This window comes from Pseudoliparis swirei, chromosome 22 (genome assembly GCF_029220125.1).
Source record: "Pseudoliparis swirei isolate HS2019 ecotype Mariana Trench chromosome 22, NWPU_hadal_v1, whole genome shotgun sequence".
In the NCBI taxonomy this organism is placed as follows: Eukaryota; Metazoa; Chordata; class Actinopteri; order Perciformes; family Liparidae; genus Pseudoliparis; species Pseudoliparis swirei.
Genome location: NC_079409.1, coordinates 23,076,482 through 23,098,906, shown reverse-complemented (window position 1 = coordinate 23,098,906; position 22,425 = coordinate 23,076,482). Strand labels below are relative to the sequence as shown.

The window sequence follows — 22,425 nt, the reverse complement described above, 5'->3', positions numbered from 1 at the left end:
TTACATTTAATTTAATCCTATCCTAAATGTGTAAAACTGGAACCAACAAACATGTTGTGCTTGATAAATTAACAACTTAGCGGCCGGTGTTTTGACCTTCTGAAGCAGTCCATTGAGCCGTCAGATTGAGAACATGTGACCTGCATGTGACCTGCATGTGACCTGCATGTGACCTGTGTGTGACCTGCATGTGACCTGCATGTGACCTGCATGTGACCTGCATGTGACCTGCATGTGACCTGCATGTGACCTGCATGTGACCTGCATGTGACCTTCATGTGACCTTCATGGACAGCATCCTCATGAACACTGAGCCGTGTCAGGGTTCACAGAGTCACTTGCAGTATAGACTCGTCTTAGACATTTAAATGAAGCATTACCCAGAAGGCCTTTCTTTCCTCTCGGTACGTCTTGGTTGGAGTGTAAAGGCTCGTTCTGCTCGCCAGGCACCGACGGCCTCCTGACGGCTGCACCGGGCGGCCGGGGGCCTGCAGGCGCTGTCAGAGCTGCTGGTGTGTGTGTGTGTGTGTGTGTGTGTTGAGGGAAGTACAGGTAATGGATTAATATCAAAGCGGGCTCAGGCTCCACATTGATGTGTGCTAGCAACCTATCATTATCACACACACACACACACACACGCACACGCACGCACACACACACACGCACGCACACACACTCAGTCCCTCTGTCGTCTCCAGGCTTGTTTATTTCCTCCAGCCTTCCCCTCAGTGTGTCTGAGGTCGCGGGGTCAGGGTCAGGCTCTCTGGCCCCTCACCCTCTCACTCATTAACCCTCGCAGCCCCTCAGAACAACGTAACGAGGCGATGTGATGATGAAGGAGCATTGATGACTCTCATCCTGTTTCCTCCCTGTTGGATGGAGACGCTGCGTGGGACTTGAAGCCGGAAGAGATTAGATAGATAGATAGATAGATATGTACTTTATTAATCCCCAAGGGGAAATTTGTCGTAACAGTAGCAGCACCAATAAACTAAACACATAAAATATAAAAAACAGGGATGAAAGATAAAGATGTATACAAGAAGTATACAAAGTAAAATATAAAATAAAATATATATGTATCTATACAACATATATGCATACACAATACACAATACAATACTAATGACAAATTAAATTAAATATAAAAATATTAAATATAGACAGTGTGCAAAATGCAAAGTGTGTGTATGTGTGTAGTGTAAATTAAAATGAAGTGTGTGTGTATGTGTGTAGTGTAAGTAAATGAAATGTGTGAAGTGCAGATCAACATAGTGTGGATATGAAGTTATTATTGTAGTTATTGCACTATGATCTGGCAAGAGGTGATCTGTTGTAGAGCCTCATAGCCGTCGGCAGGTTCTCCTGTCTGTCCTTGTGGCAGCGGAGCGTGAGGAGATGTCTGGAGAAAGTCCTCCTCTGTCCCTGTAGGAGGTGGTGGAGAGGGTGGTCCGGGTGGTCCGGGTTGTCCAATATGGACACAAGTTTCTTCAACGTCCTCCTCTCCACCACCTGTTCCAGGTGCTCCAGCTGGCAGCCGATGATGGAGCCAGCCTTCCTAACCAGTTTGTTCAGACGGCTGGTGTCACCGCTCGATGCTGCTCCCCAGCAGACAATGGCAAAGTGCAGCACACTGGCCACAACCGACTGGTAGAATAACTCCAGCATCTTGCTGCACACGTTGAAGGATCGAAGCTTCCTCAGGAAAAAGAGTCGACTCCTCCCCTTCTTGTACACAGCGTTGATGTTGGCCTTCCAGTTCAGTCGGCTGTCGATGGAGACGCCCAGGTACTTGTACTTCTCCACCATGTCCACGTCCACTCCCAGGACACTCAGAGGTGGAGGAGCTCTTCCTCCTGAAGTCCACCACCATCTCTCTGGTCTTGGCCACGTTCAGCCGCAGGTGGTTCTCATCGGCCCACTTTACAAAGTCACTCACCACTGCCCTGTACTCCTCCTCCCGTCCATCCCTAATACACCCGACCACTGCAGAGTCATCAGAGTCCTTCTGCAGATGGCATGACTCCGTGTTGTACTGGAAGTCACTGGTGTACAGGGTGAAGAGGAAGGGAGACAGAACAGTTCCCTGTGGGGCTCCAACATCACATTATAAAGGATCAAAGGATGTGAGATGAGGGAAGGATTCAGTTTAATGGGAAGGACTCAGGGACAACATATAAATCATGTGTGAGGCTTCATGGAAATGGTCATTCTTGTGTCACAGAAAGTGATATAAAAAGACTTTAAAATGTTGTTTTGTGATCTGAAGTGACCTCTCTCTCTCTCTTTCTCTCTCTCTCTTTCTCTCTCTTTCTCTCTCTCTCTCTCTTTCTCTCTCTGTCTCTCTCTCTGTGTCTCTCTCTCTCTCTCTCTGCAGCAGTCCTATGCACCTCCCCCTCAGCCCATGGCCCCGCCCAGCCCTGGCATCACAGGAGGAGGAGGAGGAGGAGGAGGGCTGATGGAGCAGCTGAGTAAGACCAACCTGTACATCCGGGGCCTGCCGCTGGCCACCAGCGACCAGGACCTGGTCAAGCTGTGCCAGCCGTGAGTCGTGTTCCCCTCCCTAACCCTCTAGAGACGTCGACCAATGGGCTCAGACATGTCTCGTGAACATGGACATATTTCACTTCTCCAATAATAGTGTGTGGCAGCGGGGGGTGTTAAGGCTCGGCTGCAGAGTGGGTGTCTGATTGTCATCAGCTGGACTGAGTGCTAATCAGATTGGTAATCAGTCCAGCTGATATGTGTTTGCGTATCGGAGGCTGTCTCCATAAAGGAGCTGGACGGACAGAAGAGTGGAGGTCAGCGTGGAGAGCAGAGACACAGTCTGCGGTGGCAATAAAAGCAATTACCTACTATCCCTCTGGCTGCTCAGTCCTTACTGGTGCTTCGGGGGGGGGGAACCTACTGGTGACGGCTACACACCTGTCACACTGGAGACAAACGTGGGGCCCCCTTTTTTTTGGGGGGGGAAAAAAAAAGAAAAGAAAAAGCATATGGAGAGCATCCAGCAGCACCCAGATCAGCCAACCCAGCCATGGATTCAGCTGGGGCAGATGCTGGGGAGGATAGCAGCGATGTTGCAGGACCAAGCGGAGGCAGGCCGGCAGACACTGGGGAAGCTCCTGGCCCAGGCAGAGGAGCAGTCGCTCGCCCTGGAACGGCTCGCCGCCCAGACAGCTGCGGCCACACCTATAGCTTCCCCCTTGGCGGGGGTGGCACTCCAAAAAATGACGGCGGGGAACGACGCGCAGTCATTCCTGGAAACTTTTGAGACGGTGGCGGAGGCATGCGGCTGGCCAGCGGGGGAGTGGGCGATTCGCCTCCTGCCCCTGCTCACCGGGGAGGCGCAGACTGCGGCCCTGGGGCTTCCCCCAGCAGCACGATACAGTTACGCGGACATGCGAAAGGCGGTGATGGATCGGCGGAGGTTTCGCGAGGCCACGATGGGGCCCGACGACCGGCCGTTTGCATCCGCGCAACGGCTGAGGGACGCCGCGAAGAGGTGGCTGCAGCCCGGGAGCACAGAAGGGGCGCAGGCGGCGGTGGAGAAGGTCGTCGTGGAGCGGTTCGTGGAGGGGCTGCCGACCGGAACAGCAGAGTGGATTCGCTGTCACGGCCCCACGTCGCTGGAGGCCGCCATCGCACGGGCGGAGGACCACCTGGCGGTGCACACCGGCGGCCAGGTGGACAGCGACGGCGTACTGGCTCCGGCCAGGCCGATGCACGCCCTGACGCGACCCATACAGGCCCCAATAACACCGGCACCCTTCCCAACCCACAGGTAGTCCCTCAAACACCAGGGCAGGAGTGTTGGAGGTGTGGGCGGCCCGGACACGTCCGGTGGGAGTGTCCGCTGATGGAGGTGGGCCAGGTGATCCGGGTCGCCGCCTCTCCAACGCCCTCCCCAGGTCCGGGAGCGACATACCGCGTACCGGTAAGAATCCAGGGGGGTATACATCAGGCAATGGTGGATTCCGGCTGTACACAGTCTATGATCCACCAGAGCCTGGTTCGACCGGGGGCATTGGTGGAGGCATTGTGGGTGAAGATAAGGTGTGTGCATGGGGACATTCACGAGTATCCCATAGTGTCAGCGGAAATTAGACATGGAGGTAAAAAGCATGACGTGAAGGTTGCGGTTAGCTCCCGCCTTACGCACCCCGTAATCTTGGGTACCGATTGGCCGGGCTTTGATAAATTAATGGGGAAGGCTGCGGGGGTGCGTTCACGGCAGACAGGGTCATGCGGTGTGTGCGCCGTGCTCAGCGGTGACGCGAGGTTGTCCGACACTGCAGACGGGGAGGGGGAACCGGTGGAGCCTCCTATGGCGACTCCTCCGGCTCCCGAGTTTCACTCCATGGAAGATTTTCCACTCGAGCAGTCTCGGGACGATACTCTACGCTCAGCCTTTGACCAAGTGATACGAATTGATGGTCAGCTGGTGCGCCCTGACGCAGCGCAGACATATCCGCACTTCACATTGATCAGGGACAGACTGTACAGAGTGAGCCGTGACACTCACACAGGGCAGGAAAGCACCCAGTTGCTGGTGCCGAAGAGCCGCTGTGAAATTATTTTTCAGGCGGCTCACTATAACCCGATGGCTGGTCACATGGGGTATGATAAAACTCTGGACCGGATAATGACCCGATTCTATTGGCCGGGCATCCGGGCGGATGTGCGCCGTTGGTGTGCGTCCTGCCCGGAGTGTCAATTGGTAAACCCTCCGGCCATTCCGAGGGCACCTTGCGCCTCTGCCATTAATGGAGGTTCCATTTGAGCGAATCGCTATGGACCTCATCGGGCCATTTCACCGGAGTGCACGCGGATATCGCTTTGTGTTAGTCTTCGTGGATTACGCAACACGATACCCGGAGGCGGTGCCCTTGCGCAACATTTCTGCAAAGAGTGTCGCGCAGGCGCTGTTTCAGGTCATCTCCCGAGTCGGAATCCCGAAAGAGATTCTGACTGACCAGGGCACCCAGTTCATGTCAAGAACACTGAGAACTTTACGGGTTACTGGGCATCAAGTCTATTCGGACCAGTGTGTACCACCCACAGACCGACGGTCTGGTGGAGCGTCTGAATAAGACTTTGAAGTCCATGATCCGTAAATGTATTAATGATGATGAACGTAATTGGGACAAATGGCTTGACTCTCTGTTGTTTGCAGTACGGGAGGTTCCCCAGGCCTCCACGGGATTTTCTCCCTTTGAACTTTTGTTCGGCAGGACTCCACGGGGGGTGCTCGACCTCATTAAAGAAAACTGGGAGGAGGGGCCGAGCACCAGTAAAAACGAGATCCAACACGTCCTGGACCTGCGAGCAAAACTCCACACACTGGGTCAGCTGTCATGTGAGAATTTGCTCCAGGCCCAGGAGCGTCAGCAGCGGCTGTACAACAGAGGTGCCAGGCTGAGACAATTCACACCGGGAGAGAAGGTACTTGTATTGCTTCCTTCTTCCAGCTCTAAACTCCTCGCCAAGTGGCAAGGGCCCTTTGTGGTCACACGGCGAGTGGGGGATGTCGACTATGAGGTGGTGCGTTCTGATAGGGGCGGAGCTACACAGATTTACCACCTCAACCTCCTAAAAGCATGGAGGGAGGCGGAGTCTGTTTCTCTGGTGTCGTCGGTATCTGAGAGAGGAGCTGGGGCCTGAGGTCCCAAAATCCACCAATCCGGCCTCGCTCCTGTGTGAAGACCGTCTCCGGGACCCAGAAAACAGACATTGCCCGGTTGCAAAAGCAGTTTGCTGATGTGTTCTCTCTCTTCCAGGACGCACAAACCTCATAGAGCACCAGATTGAGACTCCTCCGGGCGTGACAGTGCGGTCACGACCCTACAGGTTACCGGAACACAAGAGAAAGGTGGTTCAGCGGGAATTGGCTGCAATGCTGGAGATGGGGGTAATAGAAGAGTCCCACAGTGCCTGGTGTAGTCCCATTGTTCTTGTGGTCAAGAAGGATGGGTCGATACGGTTCTGCGTGGACTATCGCAGGGTGAACGAGGTGTCACGGTTCGATGCTTACCCAATGCCCCGGGTCGACGAGCTCCTGGACCGACTGGCCACTGCGTGTTTCTTTACGACACTGGATTTAACCAAGGGCTACTGGCAGATTCCTCTGTCGCCAGAGTCTAAGGAAAAAACGGCCTTCTCCACTCCGTTTGGGTTATACCAATTCACCACGCTTCCTTTTGGGTTGTTCGGGGCCCCGGCCACCTTTCAACGCCTCATGGACCGGGTGCTGCGGCCGCACGCTGCATATGCTGCCGCCTACCTGGATGATGTGATCATACACAGCACCACCTGGGCGGAGCATGTGCAGCGGGTGGGCGCGGTGCTGGAGTCCCTGAGGCAGGCGGGGCTTACGGCCAACCCGGGGAAGTGTGCAGTTGGACGGAGGGAGGTACGGTATCTGGGGTACCACTTGGGCGCCGGGCAGGTGCGCCCTCAGGTGGACAAGACCGCCGCCATCGCAGCCTGCCCGCGGCCCAAGACTAAAAAAGAGGTGAGGCAGTTTTTGGGGCTGGCGGGCTATTAAAGGCGGTTCATCCCGAACCTTGCAGAGCTGACCAGCCCCATGACTGACCTGACCCGGAAAGGTGCCTCAGATCCGGTCCAGTGGACGGAGCGGTGCCAGTTGGTGTTTGAGGAGGTAAAGCAAGCTCTCTGTGGGGAACCGCTCCTCCACACACCTAACTTCTCTCCTTTACTCTGCAGACTGATGCGTCGAACAGAGGGCTGGGGGCCGTTTTGTCCCAGCAAGTAGGGGGGTTTGACCGCCCCGTGCTGTACATCAGCCGCAAGCTATCGGAGAGGGAGGGCAGGTACAGCACGGTGGAGAAGGAGTGCCTCGCCATCCGGTGGGCGGTCGACTCCCTGCGCTACTACCTCCTGGGACGCTCATTCACCCTCTGGTCGGACCACGCCCCGCTCCAATGGCTCCACCGCATGAAAGATACCAACGCCCGAATCACTCGGTGGTATCTGGCTTTACAGCCTTTTAAATTCAAGGTGATCCATAGGCCGGGGACGCAGATGGTCGTGGCCGACTTCCTCTCCCGCTCTCATCGGGGGGAGGGGGAGTAGGTTAGGCCGGATGTTGGTATGTGGCAGCGGGGGGTGTTAAGGCTCAGCTGCTGATTGGGTGGAGCGGGGGTGTGGTTCAGGGAACGGTGTCTGATTGTCATCAGCTGGACTGAGTGCTAATCAGATTGGTAATCAGTCCAGCTGATATGTGTTTGCGTATCGGAGGCTGTCTCCATAAAGGAGCTGGACGGACAGAAGAGTGGAGGTCAGCGTGGAGAGCAGAGACACAGTCTGCGGTGGCAATAAAAGCAATTACCTACTATCCCTCTGGCTGCTTAGTCCTTACTGGTGCTTCGGGGGGGGAACCTACTGGTGACGGCTACACACCTGTCACATAGTGTTAGTCCAATTATACAGGAGGTCATTAGAGAGCATCATCTCATCCAATTACACAGAAGTGATGCTCGAGGCGAAGTGAGAGCAAAGCCTGGCGTCCCGAGAGCTGCCTGTCAGTATGTACACATTATGTATGTACTTATGGAAAATAAATTACTTACTTACTTACTTTAGCCTGAGGGTTTCCCAACCTGAGTGGGCGTGTGGTTGGTGGCGTGTGGTTGGTGGCGTGTTGTTGGTGGCGTGTGGTTGGTGGCGTGTGGTTGGTGGCGTGTGGTTGGTGGCGTGTGGTTGGTGGTGTGTGGTTGGTGGCGTGTGGTTGGTGGCGTGTGGTTGGTGGCGTGTTGTTGGTGGCGTGTTGGTGGTGGCGTGTGGTTGGTGGCGTGTTGTTGGTGGCGTGTGGTTGGTGGCGTGTTGTTGGTGGCGTGTGGTTGGTGGCGTGTGGTTGGTGGCGTGTGGTTGGTGGCGTGTTGTTGGTGGCGTGTGGTTGGTGGCGTGTGGTTGGTGGCGTGTGGTTGGTGGCGTGTTGTTGGTGGCGTGTGGTTGGTGGCGTGTGGTTGGTGGCGTGTGGTTGGTGGCGTGTTGTTGGTGGCGTGTTGGTGGCGTGTTGGTGGCGTGTGGTTGGTGGCGTGTGGTTGGTGGCGTGCGGTTGGTGGCGTGTGGTTGGTGGCGTGCCGACAGAGAGGAGCTCCAGAGTGGAGGACCCTTCAGCTGCAGCGTCCTCCTCCTCTTCCTCCTTGGTTTAAAGCTGATCCTGCACATGTAAGTCCCGTGTAATGCAAACCGTGAAGCGTCCCCCTGAGACGGCTTTGTCTGCTTCACTAAAACACGATGTCATCGAATGGAATGCAGCATGACGTCATGTTAAACTTCACACACACTCACACACACACACACTCACACTCACGCACACACACACGCACACTCACACACACACTCACACTCACACACACACACACACTCCTTGCCCTTCTCGTTCAGTTGTATTTCTCGAGGCGTTCTGGTGAGAAATGGGGCCCAATAAAAGTTTCATTAGAGAAACGGTCAGAGAGCCGAGAGGGGGGGGCCACACTTAGGAAAGGTCAGGGGGGGGGGGGGGGGGGCGCTCTCTCTCTCTCTCTCTCTCTCTCTCTGAATGGTTTCCTGTCACTCACCGATATGACACACACACACACAAATCTCATTCATGCTCGCTGCTACAATGAAGAGCGGGAGGACACACACACTCTTTAAACTCATGTCCTCCTCCTCCTCATTGTTACCGTGTCTTCCTAGTGAGCCGACCCACCAGCCTCCCCCCCCCCCCCCCTCAGAGTGGTGCGTTCTGTTGTCAGCTGACATTTCCAATCAGCCCCTCGGTCCAGAGCTCTGGACTCTCTAACATCTATCTCCTCTCCTCTCTTGTCTCCTCTCTCCTCTCTTGTCTCTCTCCTCCTCTCTTGTCTCCTCTCTCCTCTCTTGTCTCTCTCCTCCTCTCTTTCCTCCTTTCTTCTCTCTAGTCTCTTTCCTCCGGTCTTGTCTCTTTCCTCTTCTCCCTCATAGCTTTGCAGCCTCTTTCTCTTTTCTCATCCCTCTCTTTCCAGGAGAGACCGGGCTGTTGAGAAAACATTATTAACTTCCATCTGTAAGAACAGTGAGCTGGAGAATAAAAGTGTAGTGGAGGGGGAAATAAGGGAAGAAGACAAAGAGAGATGCAGAGGTGTCAGATGTAAGAGATAAAGAGGGGGAGAGAGAGAGATAGAGAGAGAGGGGGAGAGAGAGATAGATGGAGAGAGAGAGTAACAGACACTGAAGCAGGCAGTGAGGAGGATGGAGGATGGAGGATGGAGGATAGTGGAGGATGGAGGATAGAGAAGGATGGAGGATGGAGGATAGAGGAGGATAGAGGAGGATGGAGGATGGAGGAGGATGGAGGATAGAGGAGGATAGAGGAGGATGGAGGATGGAGGATAGAGTATAGAGGAGGATAGAGGATGGAGGATAGAGGAGGATGGAGGATAGAGGAGGATGGAGGATAGAGGAGGATGGAGGACGGAGGATAGAGAAGGATGGAGGATGGAGGATAGAGGAGGATGGAGGATAGAGGATGGAGGATAGAGGATGGAGGATAGAGGAGGATGGAGGATAGAGGAGGATGGAGGATGGAGGAGGATGGAGGATAGAGGATAGAGGATAGAGGATGGAGGATAGAGGATGGAGGATTGAGGAGGATGGAGGATTGAGGAGGATAGAGGAGGATGGAGGATAGAGGAGGATGGAGGATAGAGGAGGATAGAGGATGGAGGATGGAGGATGGAGGATAGAGGATAGAGGATAGAGGATGGAGGATGGAGGATGGAGGAGGATGGAGGATAGAGGAGGATGGAGGATAGAGGATGGAGGAGGATGGAGGATTGAGGAGGATGGAGGACCCACCACCCGCAGGGACAATCATCGGGGTCGGGTGCTATGTAGACCGGGCGGCAGGCTGGGCAGGGGACCTGGGCGGGCCGATCGCCGGCGACATAGACTAGCTCTAGGGACGTGGAACGTCACCTCGCTAGCGGGGAAGGAGCCGGAGCTGGTGCGGTAGGTGGAGCAGTACCAACTAGATCTAGTTGGGCTCACCTCCACGCACAGCGTTGGCTCTGGAACCAAGCTCCTGGAGAAGGGTTGGACTCTTCTTTTCTGGAGTTGCCCAGGGTGAGAGGCGCCGGGCGGGAGTGGGGATACTCACAAGCCCCCGGCTGAGCGCTGCCGTGTTGGAGTTTGCCCCGGAGAACGAGAGGGTCGCCTCCCTGCGCCTTCGGGTTGCGGGGAGTAAAGCTCTGACTGTGGTTTGTGCTTATGCACCAAACCGCAGTTCAGAGTATCCGGCCTTCTTGGAGTCGGTGGGAGGGGTCCTGGAGAGGGCACCGCCTGCCGACTCCATAGTTCTCCTGGGAGACTTCAACGCTCACGTGGGCAATGACAGAGAAACCTGGCGGGGAGTGATTGGGAGGAACGGCTTGCCCGATCTAAACCCGAGCGGTGTTCTGTTATTGGACTTCTGTGCTAGCCACGGCTTGTCTATAACGAACACCATGTTCGAACATAAGGTGGTTCATAAGTGTACTTGGTACCAGAACACCTTAGGCCGGAGATCGATGATCGACTTTATAATCGTATCATCTGATCTGCGGCCGTATGTCTTGGACACTCGGGTGAAGAGAGGAGCAGAGCTGTCAACTGATCACCACCTGGTGGTGAGTTGGATCAGATGGCAGGGGAGTCGGCCAGAGAGACCTGGCAAGCCCAAACGTGTAGTGCGGGTGAACTGGGAACGTCTGGTCGAGGACCCTGTCCGGGAGGTCTTCAACTCCCACCTCTGGATGAACTTCTCACACATCCCGAGGGAATTGGGGACATGCAATCCGAGTGGACCATGTTCAAAGCCTCTATTGTGGAAGCGGCCGACAGGAGCTGTGGTCGGAAGGTCATCGGTGCCTGTCGCGGCGGCAATCCAAGAACCCGGTGGACACCGGGGTCAGGAAGCCGTCAAGCTGAAGAAGGAGGCCTACCGGGCCTGGCTGGCCCAGGGGTCTCCTGAAGCAGCTGACGGCACCGCAGGCCAGAAGGGCTGCAGCTGCGGTGGTCGCGAAGCAAAAACTCGGGCATGGGAGGAGTTCGGGAGGCTATGGAGAAGGACTTCGGTCGGCCTCAAAGAGGTTCTGCAAACCATCCGACGGCTCAGGAAGGAAAAGAGGGTCACCCCAGGCTGTTCTCAGCGTGGGGGCTGCTGACCCGGACGGGGACATCGTCGGACGGTGGAAAGAATACTTTGAGGAACTCCTAAATCCGCCAACAGGTCCCCTCTAGAGGGCAGTGCCTGTAGACTTGGGGGTGTCGCACCAATATCCTGGAGGCCGCTAAGGTTGTTAAAAGCTCCTTGGTGGCAAGGCGCCGGGGTGGATGAGATCCGCCCTGAGTTGCTGCAGGCGCTGGACATTGTTGGGCTGTCTTGGCTGACACGCCTTTCAATGTCGCATGGGGTCAGGAACAGTACCCTTGGACTGGCAGACCGGGGTGGTGGTTCCCATTTTCAAAAAAGAGGACCGGAGAGTGTGCTCGAACTATCGTGGAATCACACTTCTCAGCCTTCCTGGGAAAGTTTATGCCAGGGTACTGGAAAGGAGGCTCCGACCGCTGGTCGAACCTCGGATTCAAGACCAGCAGTGCGGATTCCGTCCGGTCGTGGAACTGTGGACCAGCTCTTCACCGCAAGGGTCCTCGAGGGGTCCTGGGAGTTTGCCCAACCAGTCTTCATGTGTGTTGTGGACTTGGAGAAGGCTTTCGACCGGGTCCCTCGGGAATTGTTGTGGGGGGTGCTGCGGGGGTATGGGGTTCCGGACCCGTTGCTACGGGCTATCCGGTCTCTGTACGCCTGCAGTAGGAGCTGTGTCCGCATCCTCGGCAGTAAGTCAGACACGTTCCCGGTGGGTGTTGGTCTCCGCCAGGGCTGCCCTTTATCACCGGTCCTGTTTGTGATTTTCATGGACAGGATATCTAGGCGCAGCCTGGGGGTAGAGCAGGTCAGGTTTGGGGGTCTTGGGATTGCCTCTCTTCTGTTTGCAGATGATGTGGTCCTGTTAGCATCCTCAGACCATGACCTCCGGCACTCACTGGGGCGTTTTGCTGCCGAGTGTGAAGCGGCAGGGATGAGAGTCAGCACCGCCAAATCTGAGGGTATGGTGCTCTGCCGGAAACCGGTGGATTGCTCCTCCAGGTGGGGACAGAGTGCCTGCCCCAAGCGAAGGAGTTCAAGTATCTCGGGGTCTTGTTCACGAGTGAGGGTAAGATGGAGCGGGAGATCGACAGGCGGATCGGTGCGGCTGCAGCAGTAAAACAGGCGCTGTACCGGTCTGTCTTGGTGAAGAGAGAGCTGAGCCGAAATGAGTTTCCTCCGTAGGGTGGCCGGGCTCAGCCTTAGAGATAGGGTAAGGAGCTCGGACATCAGGAGGGAACTTGGAGTCGAGCCGCTACTCCTTCGCATCGAAAGGAGTCAGCTGAGGTGGTTCGGGCATCTGATTCGGACGCCTCCTGGACGCCTCCCGTTAGAGGTTTTCCAGGCACGTCCTACTGGGAGGAGACCCCGGGGAAGACCCAGGACACGCTGGAGAGATTATATCTCCCGGCTGGCCTGGGAACGCCTCGGGATCCCCCAGAATGAGCTGGAAAGTGTCGCGGGCGAGAGGGATGTCTGGGTCAACCTGCTGGGTCTGCTGCCCCCGCGACCCGACCCCGGAATAAGCCGATGAGAATGGATGGATGGAGGATGGAGGATGGAGGATGGAGGATAGAGGAGGATGGAGGAGGATGGAGGATGGAGGAGGTCTGTGTCTCCTAGAAGCCTCCCGCCCCTGATCCAGATCTCAGGTGTGCTGATCGTTCATCAGGTGTCTGCTCTCAGGCTGCAGGTGAGAATACAGAGAGAGAAGCACAGAGCCTGAGAGGAAGGATGTGTCACGATCTCCCAGGACAACGAGGAACAAAGAGTCTCAGATGACGTGACACGTCTGAGCTGCAGCTCACCATGACAACGCCAACGTGCTACAGCTAGTTAGTCTGCTAACGTGCTACAGCTAGTTAGTCTGCTAACGTGCTACAGCTAGTTAGTCTGCTAATGTGCTACAGCTAGTTAGTCTGCTAACGTGCTACAGCTAGTTAGTCTGCTAACATGCTACAGCCCGTGTGCTAACGTTGGGTAGTTAGCACTCAACACAGTGGAGGCTGATGTGTCACATGAACCTGTAACAGTCAGAATGATGTGTATGTTCACGTGGTGTCGGTGCTCGATGGGAACTTGAATACCGATATTCATGTAAATCCATCCAATAGGTCTTCAAATCCTTATTGCGAAGCTTGATTAAAAGTCAGGGGATCACCAAGGTCATACAAGGTCATCCCGAGTATAGGGGCCCAAGAATGTCACCAAGTGGACCTCCAGAGTGGCAACCGGCCCCGAGCCGTGGAGACGTCGGACTGACCAGCGTGTCTCTGGTGTTTCTTACAGGTTGGGGAAGATCGTGTCCACCAAGGCCATCCTGGACAAGAACACCAGCCAATGCAAAGGTGAGCGAGGGTCAGGAGCAGTACTCCCCAGATCAGGATGTGACCCTCGGGTCAGGGAAGCATCCGTGGAGACCTGATGGGGCTCATGGACCCGGCACCGGCCTCGTTACTTTGCCAGGGTTTCCCTCCCCAGCACCAAGGATGGAAGACACGCAGTGGGACGTTTGGCAAGTGACTTGACTGTAGCTCCTCCCTCCAGCTTCTATCGCTGAGAGACGATTAACCACATCTGAGGCCAATCAGAGCTGCTCCCTGAGCCGCTCCTCCACAGCTGATCCTGACGACACCCAGCCACCACGTATACATCCCTCCATGATATGATATGATATGGGTTTTATTGTCATTGCATAGAGTACAGGTACAGAAGCAACGAAATTGAAAAGAAAGGGGATGGAAGATTACAGCATAACATGAGGGAAGAGAGGCGAGAAAAAAACAACCCCCCGACTATGCCCCTAGGGGTACAGTGTGGGAGCAGGAAAAAAAACACCTTAGCACATAAGCACATACATCTTAAACATAAATTGCAACGAGTAGGAAGGGGGGAGGGGAGGTAAGCCAAAGACTGGGTGATCTAAGCCCAGCCATTGGGGGCAGGAGGTGACCAGCACCGACAAGCAGCCAGCCCGGTCCTTCAGCCATTACAGCGCCGATCACAGGCCCCGTCCTGTCACACTGGGGACGGGCAGCAGGCGAAGGCGTGGGATGGGGAGGGGGTAGTGAATGCATTTCAGTGTATGTTAAGTTAGGTGAGCGTGGCCTGTTATGTCGTCCTCCCCCAGGCCACAACAGACAAAGTTCTCAGTCCGCAAGATGGTCGTTGCCATGGAGATAGCCTTGAAGGGTCCTGGGGAGAAAACAACCACAGGTGTCTGTGGATAGGGGGAAGGGAATGAGAGAGATTCTCGTTTCAGTGATCTTCGGGGGAGTTGTTGTTCCAGTAACGGCCTTGGCCAAGGCCGTCCTGGTAAGGAGCCGAAAGCAGATAAGATTGGGATTGTTTGGTCTTCCAGTAGCTGCATTTCAATTTTGCAACCACTATTCCTCCATCTTCCTCCCGTTGCCAATAGGATTTCAAATCGATCCACTTTCATTTGCAGAGCCGTCAGCTTCTCCACGATGTTATCATTCTGGCGGTTTAATGCCACAGTCTGAGTGCCAACAACTCTACCCAACGCGTCAATCATGTCGGGCAGCCTTGGGGGCTTTTACAGCTGTCACCGTTTCCTTAATTTTCCGATAAGCCAGGGCAGCGCCAAATCAAACAGCAGAAATCCTGTAATCATAGTTCGAATAGGTAGATGTCTTCACGTCCTCCACGGAGAGTGGTGCTAGGCACAAGACCCGCCACTTCGCCCACGCGTCCATCGTGTATCCAGCAACATTCGTCCCAGCAGGACAGGCAGGTTCCCGAACCCGAGCTTCTCGAGAAGATGGTGTCAATTGCTTTAAGGACCAGTTGATTACGTCCATGGTTTTTAGTGAAGAGCGATGCGTAGAGAGTCTCTCCAGTATAGAGACAGACAAGACATGACGAGAGAAGCCAAGCAGGGAAGGGAAGGTCATGGGAAGGGGGGTGGAGAGAAAAAATGCGACCGCCTTCGGTCATCGATGCCTCGAGGGTTGTGACAACGTGCCCAGCATCGTGTGGCGGTCCGTATGCTGAGGGCGTCAATAATGAAGTTACGCTTGTTTTAGTGTAATAATGGGAACGCCACTTTGAGTCTCCCCTGAAAAACACTTTACTTTAGGTCATATGTCTTTATAAACAGGGACTTAAATCTTAAATTCCAGTCCCATTTTTGACATCACATGATCAAGTGTTGCTTGTATCTGGAGATGCTGCACCGACATCCTCACAGCCCGGGGAAGACGGGAGATTCTGTAAACCCAGAGATAATTATCAGTTATTCTTCCATCTTCTCAAATCATAAAACATCTTTAATGTTGTTACTTGAAATGGAATTTAAAGAAAACCTGATTTAATGAAGCATCAGTGCTCCAGCTCGTGATTATTACGTCCGCTTCATGCTTCTCATGAGGATGACCAGGGGTCCCCAAACCTTTTCCTGTGAGGGCCACATAACTTCTCTGATGGGGGCCGGGGTCAGGGGTCAGTGTGACGATCACAGGGTGCCTAAATGTAAACATGTATTGTTTTCCAGAAAGCCTCATAACCAAATATTTATAACCTTTCTGGGATCTTCACACGTTCTATTTGACAGCGGCTAGTCGAGGATTTCTGTGGCCAGACTGAAAAAAAATCATAATGCGTCTCTTTTTTTCAGGGGGCGGGGCCAAATGTGGAGGCGGGCCTTAGTTTGGGGAGTATGACTTCTGCAATGATAACAGGATCTGCTTCTACATGAGGTCTCATTGCATCTGAAGAGGCCGTTTAAGGTCAGGCCGTTCAAATAAACCACAAACGAGCTTAAAATCAGCTCTGAAACGGTTTTCTATATTTTTCTTCCCAAAGAATCTGTGCAGATGAGTGGAGCCAACGCTCCAGGAGTCCTGCTGCTGGGAATACGTGTGAGTCGTTGCTCGGCCGAATGTCGTCTCAACAAATCCAACAGTCTCTGGTTCTAGTAACGTTTGCAGCGGCTGTGATTTAAAAACGATTTACAGTCTTTCGTGGGATGAACACTCGGGTACGTGAAACCTTTCATCCTCACACGGCGGACATGTCGTTCTCTGCCCTTCGTCCGCATTGCGGCCCACAATGCATCACTGCGTATTAGAGAAGCTGTGAATATGTAGGAGTATGATCAGAATGGAGAGGCTGCCGGGCGTCTGCCATCCATCATCACGTGTCTTTGATTTATGTCCAGAATTAGATAAAAAGTCAATGAACGTCACTTAATGCACATTTTAATGATTCAAATAGGAAAACTCGACCCCAACAGCCAATTAACCAATTAACAGGTTCAACCACCTCCTCAGGGAGGACGTGGGTAACCAAGTCTCCAACGTGAAGATGTGCAATCTGTGTTTGGGGGAATCAATGAGCCGGTCGTCAGCAGACCGGCTGCTCGTGTCGGGGCCTTCGTCTCTCAGCCAGTTGTCACTCACAATGAAGGAGTTTCATTACCGGGCGGCCATGAGGACGCCTCACAACGGATACGTGTTGGTTTGATTGCAGACGCATTCAGCGGGGACGAGATAGGTGCTGAGCGTCACTAAGAGACTGACAATCGGCACAGAGAGTTCGCTTGGAAACAGAGGGATGGATGAGAGGAGGTGGGGGGAGGGGGGGGGGTACAAATAACCCCGGGCAGACGGAAAAGGAAGGAGAGCCCTTCAAATCAATGATGGAGCAGACAGCCGCCTCTTTTCACCAAGATCCTGCAGAGAGAGAGAGAGGCAGAGAGGGGGAGAGAGAGAGAGAGAGAGGGGGAGAGAGGGAGAGAGGGAGAGGGGGAGAGAGGGAGAGAGAGAGGAAGAGAGAGAGAGAGAGAGGGGAGAGAGAGAGAGAGGGGAGAGAGAGAGAGAGGGGGGAGAGAGGGGAGAGAGAGAGAGGGGGAGAGGGAGAGAGAGAGAGGGAGAGAGAGGGAGAGAGAGAGGGGAGAGAGACAGAGAGAGGGGAGGGAGAGAGGAGACAGAGAGAGAGGGAGAGAGAGGGAGAGAGAGAGGGGGAGAGAGAGAGAGAGAGAGAGAGAGAGAGGGGGGGAGAGAGAGAGAGAGAGAGGAGGGGGGGAGAGAGAGAGAGAGAGAGAGGGAGGGGGGAGAGGAGAGAGAGAGAGGGGGGGGAGAGAGAGAGGAGAGAGAGAGAGAGAGGGGAGAGAGAGAGGGAGAGAGAGAGGGAGAGAGAGAGAGGGAGGGGAGAGAGAGGGGGGGAGAGAGAGAGAGAGGGGGAGGGGAGAGAGAGAGGGAGAGGGGAGAGAGAGAGGGATGGGAGAGAGGGATGGGAGAGAGAGGGAGGGGGAGAGAGAGAGGGGAGAGAGAGAGAGAGAGAGAGAGAGAGAGAGAGGGGAGAGAGGGGAGAGATGGGAGGAGAGAGAGAGATGGAGAGAGAGGGGGAGAGAGAGAGAGAGAGGGAGAGAGGGAGAGAGAGGAGACAGAGGGAGAGGGGAGAGAGAGAGGGAGAGAGGGGGAGAGAGACAGAGAGGGAGAGGGGGAGAGAGGGAGAGAGAGAGAGATGGAGAGGGGGAGAGGGAGGAAGAGAGAGAGAGGGAGAGGGGGAGAGAGAGGTATGGGGAGGAGAGAGAGGGAGAGAGAGAGAGAAAGTCAAAGAGACAGGTAAATAAATCAGGTGTGATTGGTTGGATCAGCTGTGGTCATGTGACATCCTTGTGATCCAGAAGGTCTGACTTCCTGTCAGGCTGAACGATCCTCTGCCCTGCTCAGCGTCTTCAAGGCTTCTCTGTTTCCTGGAATGATGAAATTAATCTGAACATTTTATGTGCGTCTGTGTGTTTGTGCGTCTGTGTGTTTTTGCGTCTGAGTGTTTGTGCGTCTGAGTGTTTGTGCGTCTGTGTGTTTGTGCGTCTGTGTGTTTGTGCGTCTGTGCGTCTGAGCGTTTGTGCGTCTGAGCGTTTGTGCGTCTGTGTGTTTGTGCGTCTGAGTGTTTGTGCGTCTGTGTGTTTGTGCGTCTGTGTGTTTGTGCGTCTGTGTGTTTGTGCGTCTGTGTGTTTGTGCGTTCTAAACGCTCATTTAATGGGGAACCAGCAGCTTTCAGGAGAGACGTGACCGGACCTCATTCTGACACATTTACAGGATCTATGCAGAAAACACAGACACGGCTGGTTTGTGCTGCGCGATATGCAGAACTATCAGAACTGATGTTTCCTCCTTCTCCTCTTCCCCATCTTCTTTTGTGCTGTGTGTGTGTGTGTGTGTGTGCAGGTTATGGCTTCGTGGACTTCGACAGCCCTGCGGCGGCCCAGAAGGCCGTGGCTTCGCTCAGAGCCAGCGGAGTCCAGGCTCAGATGGCAAAGGTAAGCTTGACCCGCCGGCCTGGAGCCTCCATCACGGCCTGGAGCCTCCATCACGGCCTGTGAACCCCGAGACAGCCGGTGGTGTTGATGGGGTTTATATATAAATATATATATATATATTTATATATAAATATATTTATATATATATATATATATATATATTTATATATAGACTTATATATATTTTCTCTCTTTCTCTCTACCGACTGCCGAGACATTTGGTGGAAAGCTTTTTAACTATCGTGTTGATTAGAAGTAAGAAAGCAGGTTTCTGTCCCAGAACCCAGCAAACCGGACGTGTTGAGGGCGTAGCCGGAGCTTCACTCCATCGGCCTCGTTGCTGCTGAACGAGTTGAACCAGACTCAGTCAAACGATGAAGCTGCTCGTCTTCATCGGCCTCGTTGCTGCTGAACGAGTTGAACCAGACTCAGTCAAACGATGAAGCTGCTCGTCTTCATCGGCCTCGTTGCTGCTGAACGAGTTGAACCAGACTCAGTCAAACGATGAAGCTGCTCATCTTCATCGGGCTCGACGCTCCAGCAGCAAGTCCAACAGCAGTGTTTCTGACTCAGGAAAGTTAGCCGGGGCATCTGCTGCCTTCAAATAATTACTTCATAAAACAGTGAGAAGTGTGTGTGTGTGTGTGTGTGTGTGTGTGTGTGTGTGTGTGTCATTTCCCTTGGAATCGACTCTTTGCCCTCAATTCCATCCTTCAGAGAAGCTCAATCTCCGAGGAGTCGCGGGTTCTTCTCTCTTTAATAAGCGCTAAACTGATCAGCGCGGCTCACCGCGGGGCCCCTGCAGCCGTAAGGGCCCAACGAAGAGATGAAGTCTCATGAAAAGAGGATGAAGAGAAGAGAGGCCGAGAGGCCGCTGGTTGTTCAGGGAGCTGCAGTCGGGGCTGAAGACCGGCTCCTCGAACGGCCCTCCTCTCCTTTACAACAGGGGCGCACGGCGAGGCGTTCAGGGTCTGCACGAGCAGCGGAGCGTCATGGGATGAGGCTGCGGCGCACAGCTTTGATGCATTGGCCACCGCCACTACACACACATGCACACACGCACACACACGCACACACGCACACGCACACACACACACACACGCACACAAACACACGCACACACACACAAACACACACGCACACGCACACAAACACACGCACACAAACACACACGCACGCACACAAACACACGCACACAAACACACGCACACACACACAAACACGCACACACACACACACACACGCACAGACACACGCACACACACACCAGTCTCTGAATAGTGTCTGATGGAAGTCGGTGACGTGATCGTACAACTAGGGCTGCAACTAACGATTATTTAAAAAAATCGGTTAATCTGTGATTCATTAATTGGTTAAAAAAACAAAATGGAAGTGAACTGTCCATCTGACCGAGGGCCCGAACTCCATGAGGTAGAACACAGAGGTCAAAGTGCATGTCCCTTATTATCCGATTTCCCATTTCCGGTGCGTGTCCTCGATGTAAACCGATCACCTGCCGGATAAAGATCTCTTGTTCTGTTTGTTTCTGTGTGAAATATTTGTGAAATCTCATCTCTCCTCCCCATGACCTTCCCTTCCCTGCTTGGCTCCTATCGTCATGTCTTGTCTTGTTTTATACTTGAGAGACTCTCTCCTCATCGCTCTTCGAACTAAAAACCATGGACCGATCAACTGATCATCTGATCAACTGGTCTCTCAACGCAATTGACACCGTCTTCTCGACGAGAAGCTCGGGTTCGGGGGAACCTGCCCGTCCTGCCGGGACGTTGCAGCTGGTTACACGATGGACGCGTGGGGGAAGTGGCGTGTCTTGTGCCTAGCAGCCCTTTCCGTGGAGGACGTAGAAGACATCTACCTATTCGGAAACATGATTACAGGATTTCTGCTGTTTGGATTTGGCGTTGCCCTGGCTAATCGGAAAATTGAGGAAGCGGTGACAGCCGTTAAGAGCCCCCTATGGCTGCCCGACGAAATTGGATCGATTTGAAATCCTATTGGGAAATGGGAGGAAAATGGAGGAATAGTAGTTGCGCAAATTGAATGCAGCTACTGGAAGACCAAACAATCCCAATCTTATCTGCTTTCGGCTCCCTCTACCAGAACGGGACTTGGCCAAGGCCGTTACTGGAACAACAACTCCCAAGATCACTGAAGTGAGAATCTCTCATCCCCTTCCCCCTATCCACAGACACCTGTGGTTGTTTTCTCCCCAGGACCCTTCAAGGCTATCTCCATGGCAACGACCATCTTGCGGACTGAGAACTCTGTCCGTTGTGGCCTGGGGAGGACGTACCAGGCCACTCACACACAAACTTCTTCACACTGATATGCATTCACTACCCCCATCCCACGCCCGCCTGCTTACCCCCAGTGTGACCGGACGGGCTGTGGCTGGCGCCGTGAAAGGCTGCTGGACCGGCTGGCTGCTTGTCGGTGCTGGTTACCTTCTGCCCCCAATGGATGGGCTTAGATCACCCAGTCTTTGGATTACCTCCCCTCCCCCCTTCCTACTCGTTGCAAGTCATGTCTAAGATGTATGTGCTTATGTGCTAAGGTGTTTTTTTCCTGCTCCCACACTGTACCCCTCTCGGGGCATAGTCGGGGGGTTGTTGTTTTTTTCTCGCCTTCTTCCCTCATGTTATGCTGTAATCTTTCATCCACCCTTTCTTGCAATTTCGATGCTTTTGTACCTGTACTCTAGCAAACGACAAATAAACCATCATCATCATCAAAAAATTAGGGCTGTCAGCATTAACGCGTTAATCTATGCGATTAATTTGGCCGCAATTAACGCAGTAAAATATTTTAACGCAATTAACGCAACTTTGTTTACTTCCGGTGTCGTTGAAGTTTTCGTGTCGGGTGACGCGGCGCGGAAAGAACTCGTCACACGAAACCTTCACCGTGATTGGTCAATCCGTTTGTCCGTCAACAATTAGCGAAATAAACAACCAATGAACACTCAGTAAATCACAAAGGACCTCCCACCTCACAGGGGAGGCTCATTAGCAGCCTGTCAGTCAGAGAACCAGAGAACACCGCGAGGACAATGAGCCTCATTGAATAGAGCTGAGATTGTTCTGGAATGTTTGATGTAGAACACGTGGGGGTGTGTCACATGCAAAAGACTTTAAAAGGTGAATTTACATTTTTTTGTAGAATGGAGAACATGAGCCCAGCCTCCAGAGGGTTAATATATGTGAATGTCAGTCAGTCACCAAGGCCACTGGTTCTGCTGTTCAGTGGTAAAGATGACAGGACCAATGTGTCTCTAATGCACCTTGTTTTACTAATCTTTCACTGAAGAAACAATTTATCATCCACAATATTAAATACCTCGCTGGCACTTTATAGGTAGGAGCCTCTTTGAAAACACAGCTCTGTGTGAAGTTTGGTCTTTAAAAAAAAGAAGAAAAAATGTCATTAATCGCGGAGAGTTGTTAAATTATTGTGTATTAATATTCATATCAGGCAAAACAACAACAAAAACACTTGGCTGGGGATGTGTGTGTGTGTGTGTGTGTGTGTGTAATACCAGCCACACAGGACCAAGGTCACTATGCTAATTAGCGAGATGCTACCATGGCTGTGACACTTCACACCTCCCTCCCTTGTTTTCTTCTACCCTCCACTTTGTCCTTGCCCCCCCCCCCCTCCCTATTGGTCCTCCTCTCTGTCGGCAGCAGGTGCCGCGATGCCTCCTCCACTCATTAGCTACAGGGTTGAGTGAGGACAGAGAGGGAAGGATGGAGAGAGAGAGGAGGGGGGGGGGGGGGCTGAGAGAGGGAGAGAGAGAGTCTCGGCGTTCAGTGAGAGAGAGAGAGAGAGGTAAATAAATCAGGTGTGATTGGTTGGATCAGCTGTGGTCATGTGACATCCTTGTGATCCAGAGAGAAACACTTTGAGTAAAGTCAAACAGAGGTCGTTCACATATTGGCGCTCCAAC

General features: G+C 53.4%; 1 protein-coding gene across 4 annotated transcripts in view; it reads left to right on the top strand.

Annotated features, from left to right (window-relative positions):
- Positions 1 to 22,425, top strand: part of LOC130212870 (RNA-binding motif, single-stranded-interacting protein 3-like) — a 97,170-nt gene that overhangs the window by 49,393 nt on the left and 25,352 nt on the right. For all 4 annotated transcript variants that reach the window (XM_056444135.1, XM_056444136.1, XM_056444132.1 and 1 more), the window contains exons 2-4: positions 2,378 to 2,544; positions 13,463 to 13,521; positions 18,367 to 18,458. In XM_056444135.1, the coding sequence (XP_056300110.1) occupies positions 2,405 to 2,544; positions 13,463 to 13,521; positions 18,367 to 18,458 (291 nt within the window). In that variant the 5' untranslated portion in view covers positions 2,378 to 2,404. The remainder of the gene's footprint in view (positions 1 to 2,377; positions 2,545 to 13,462; positions 13,522 to 18,366; positions 18,459 to 22,425) is intronic.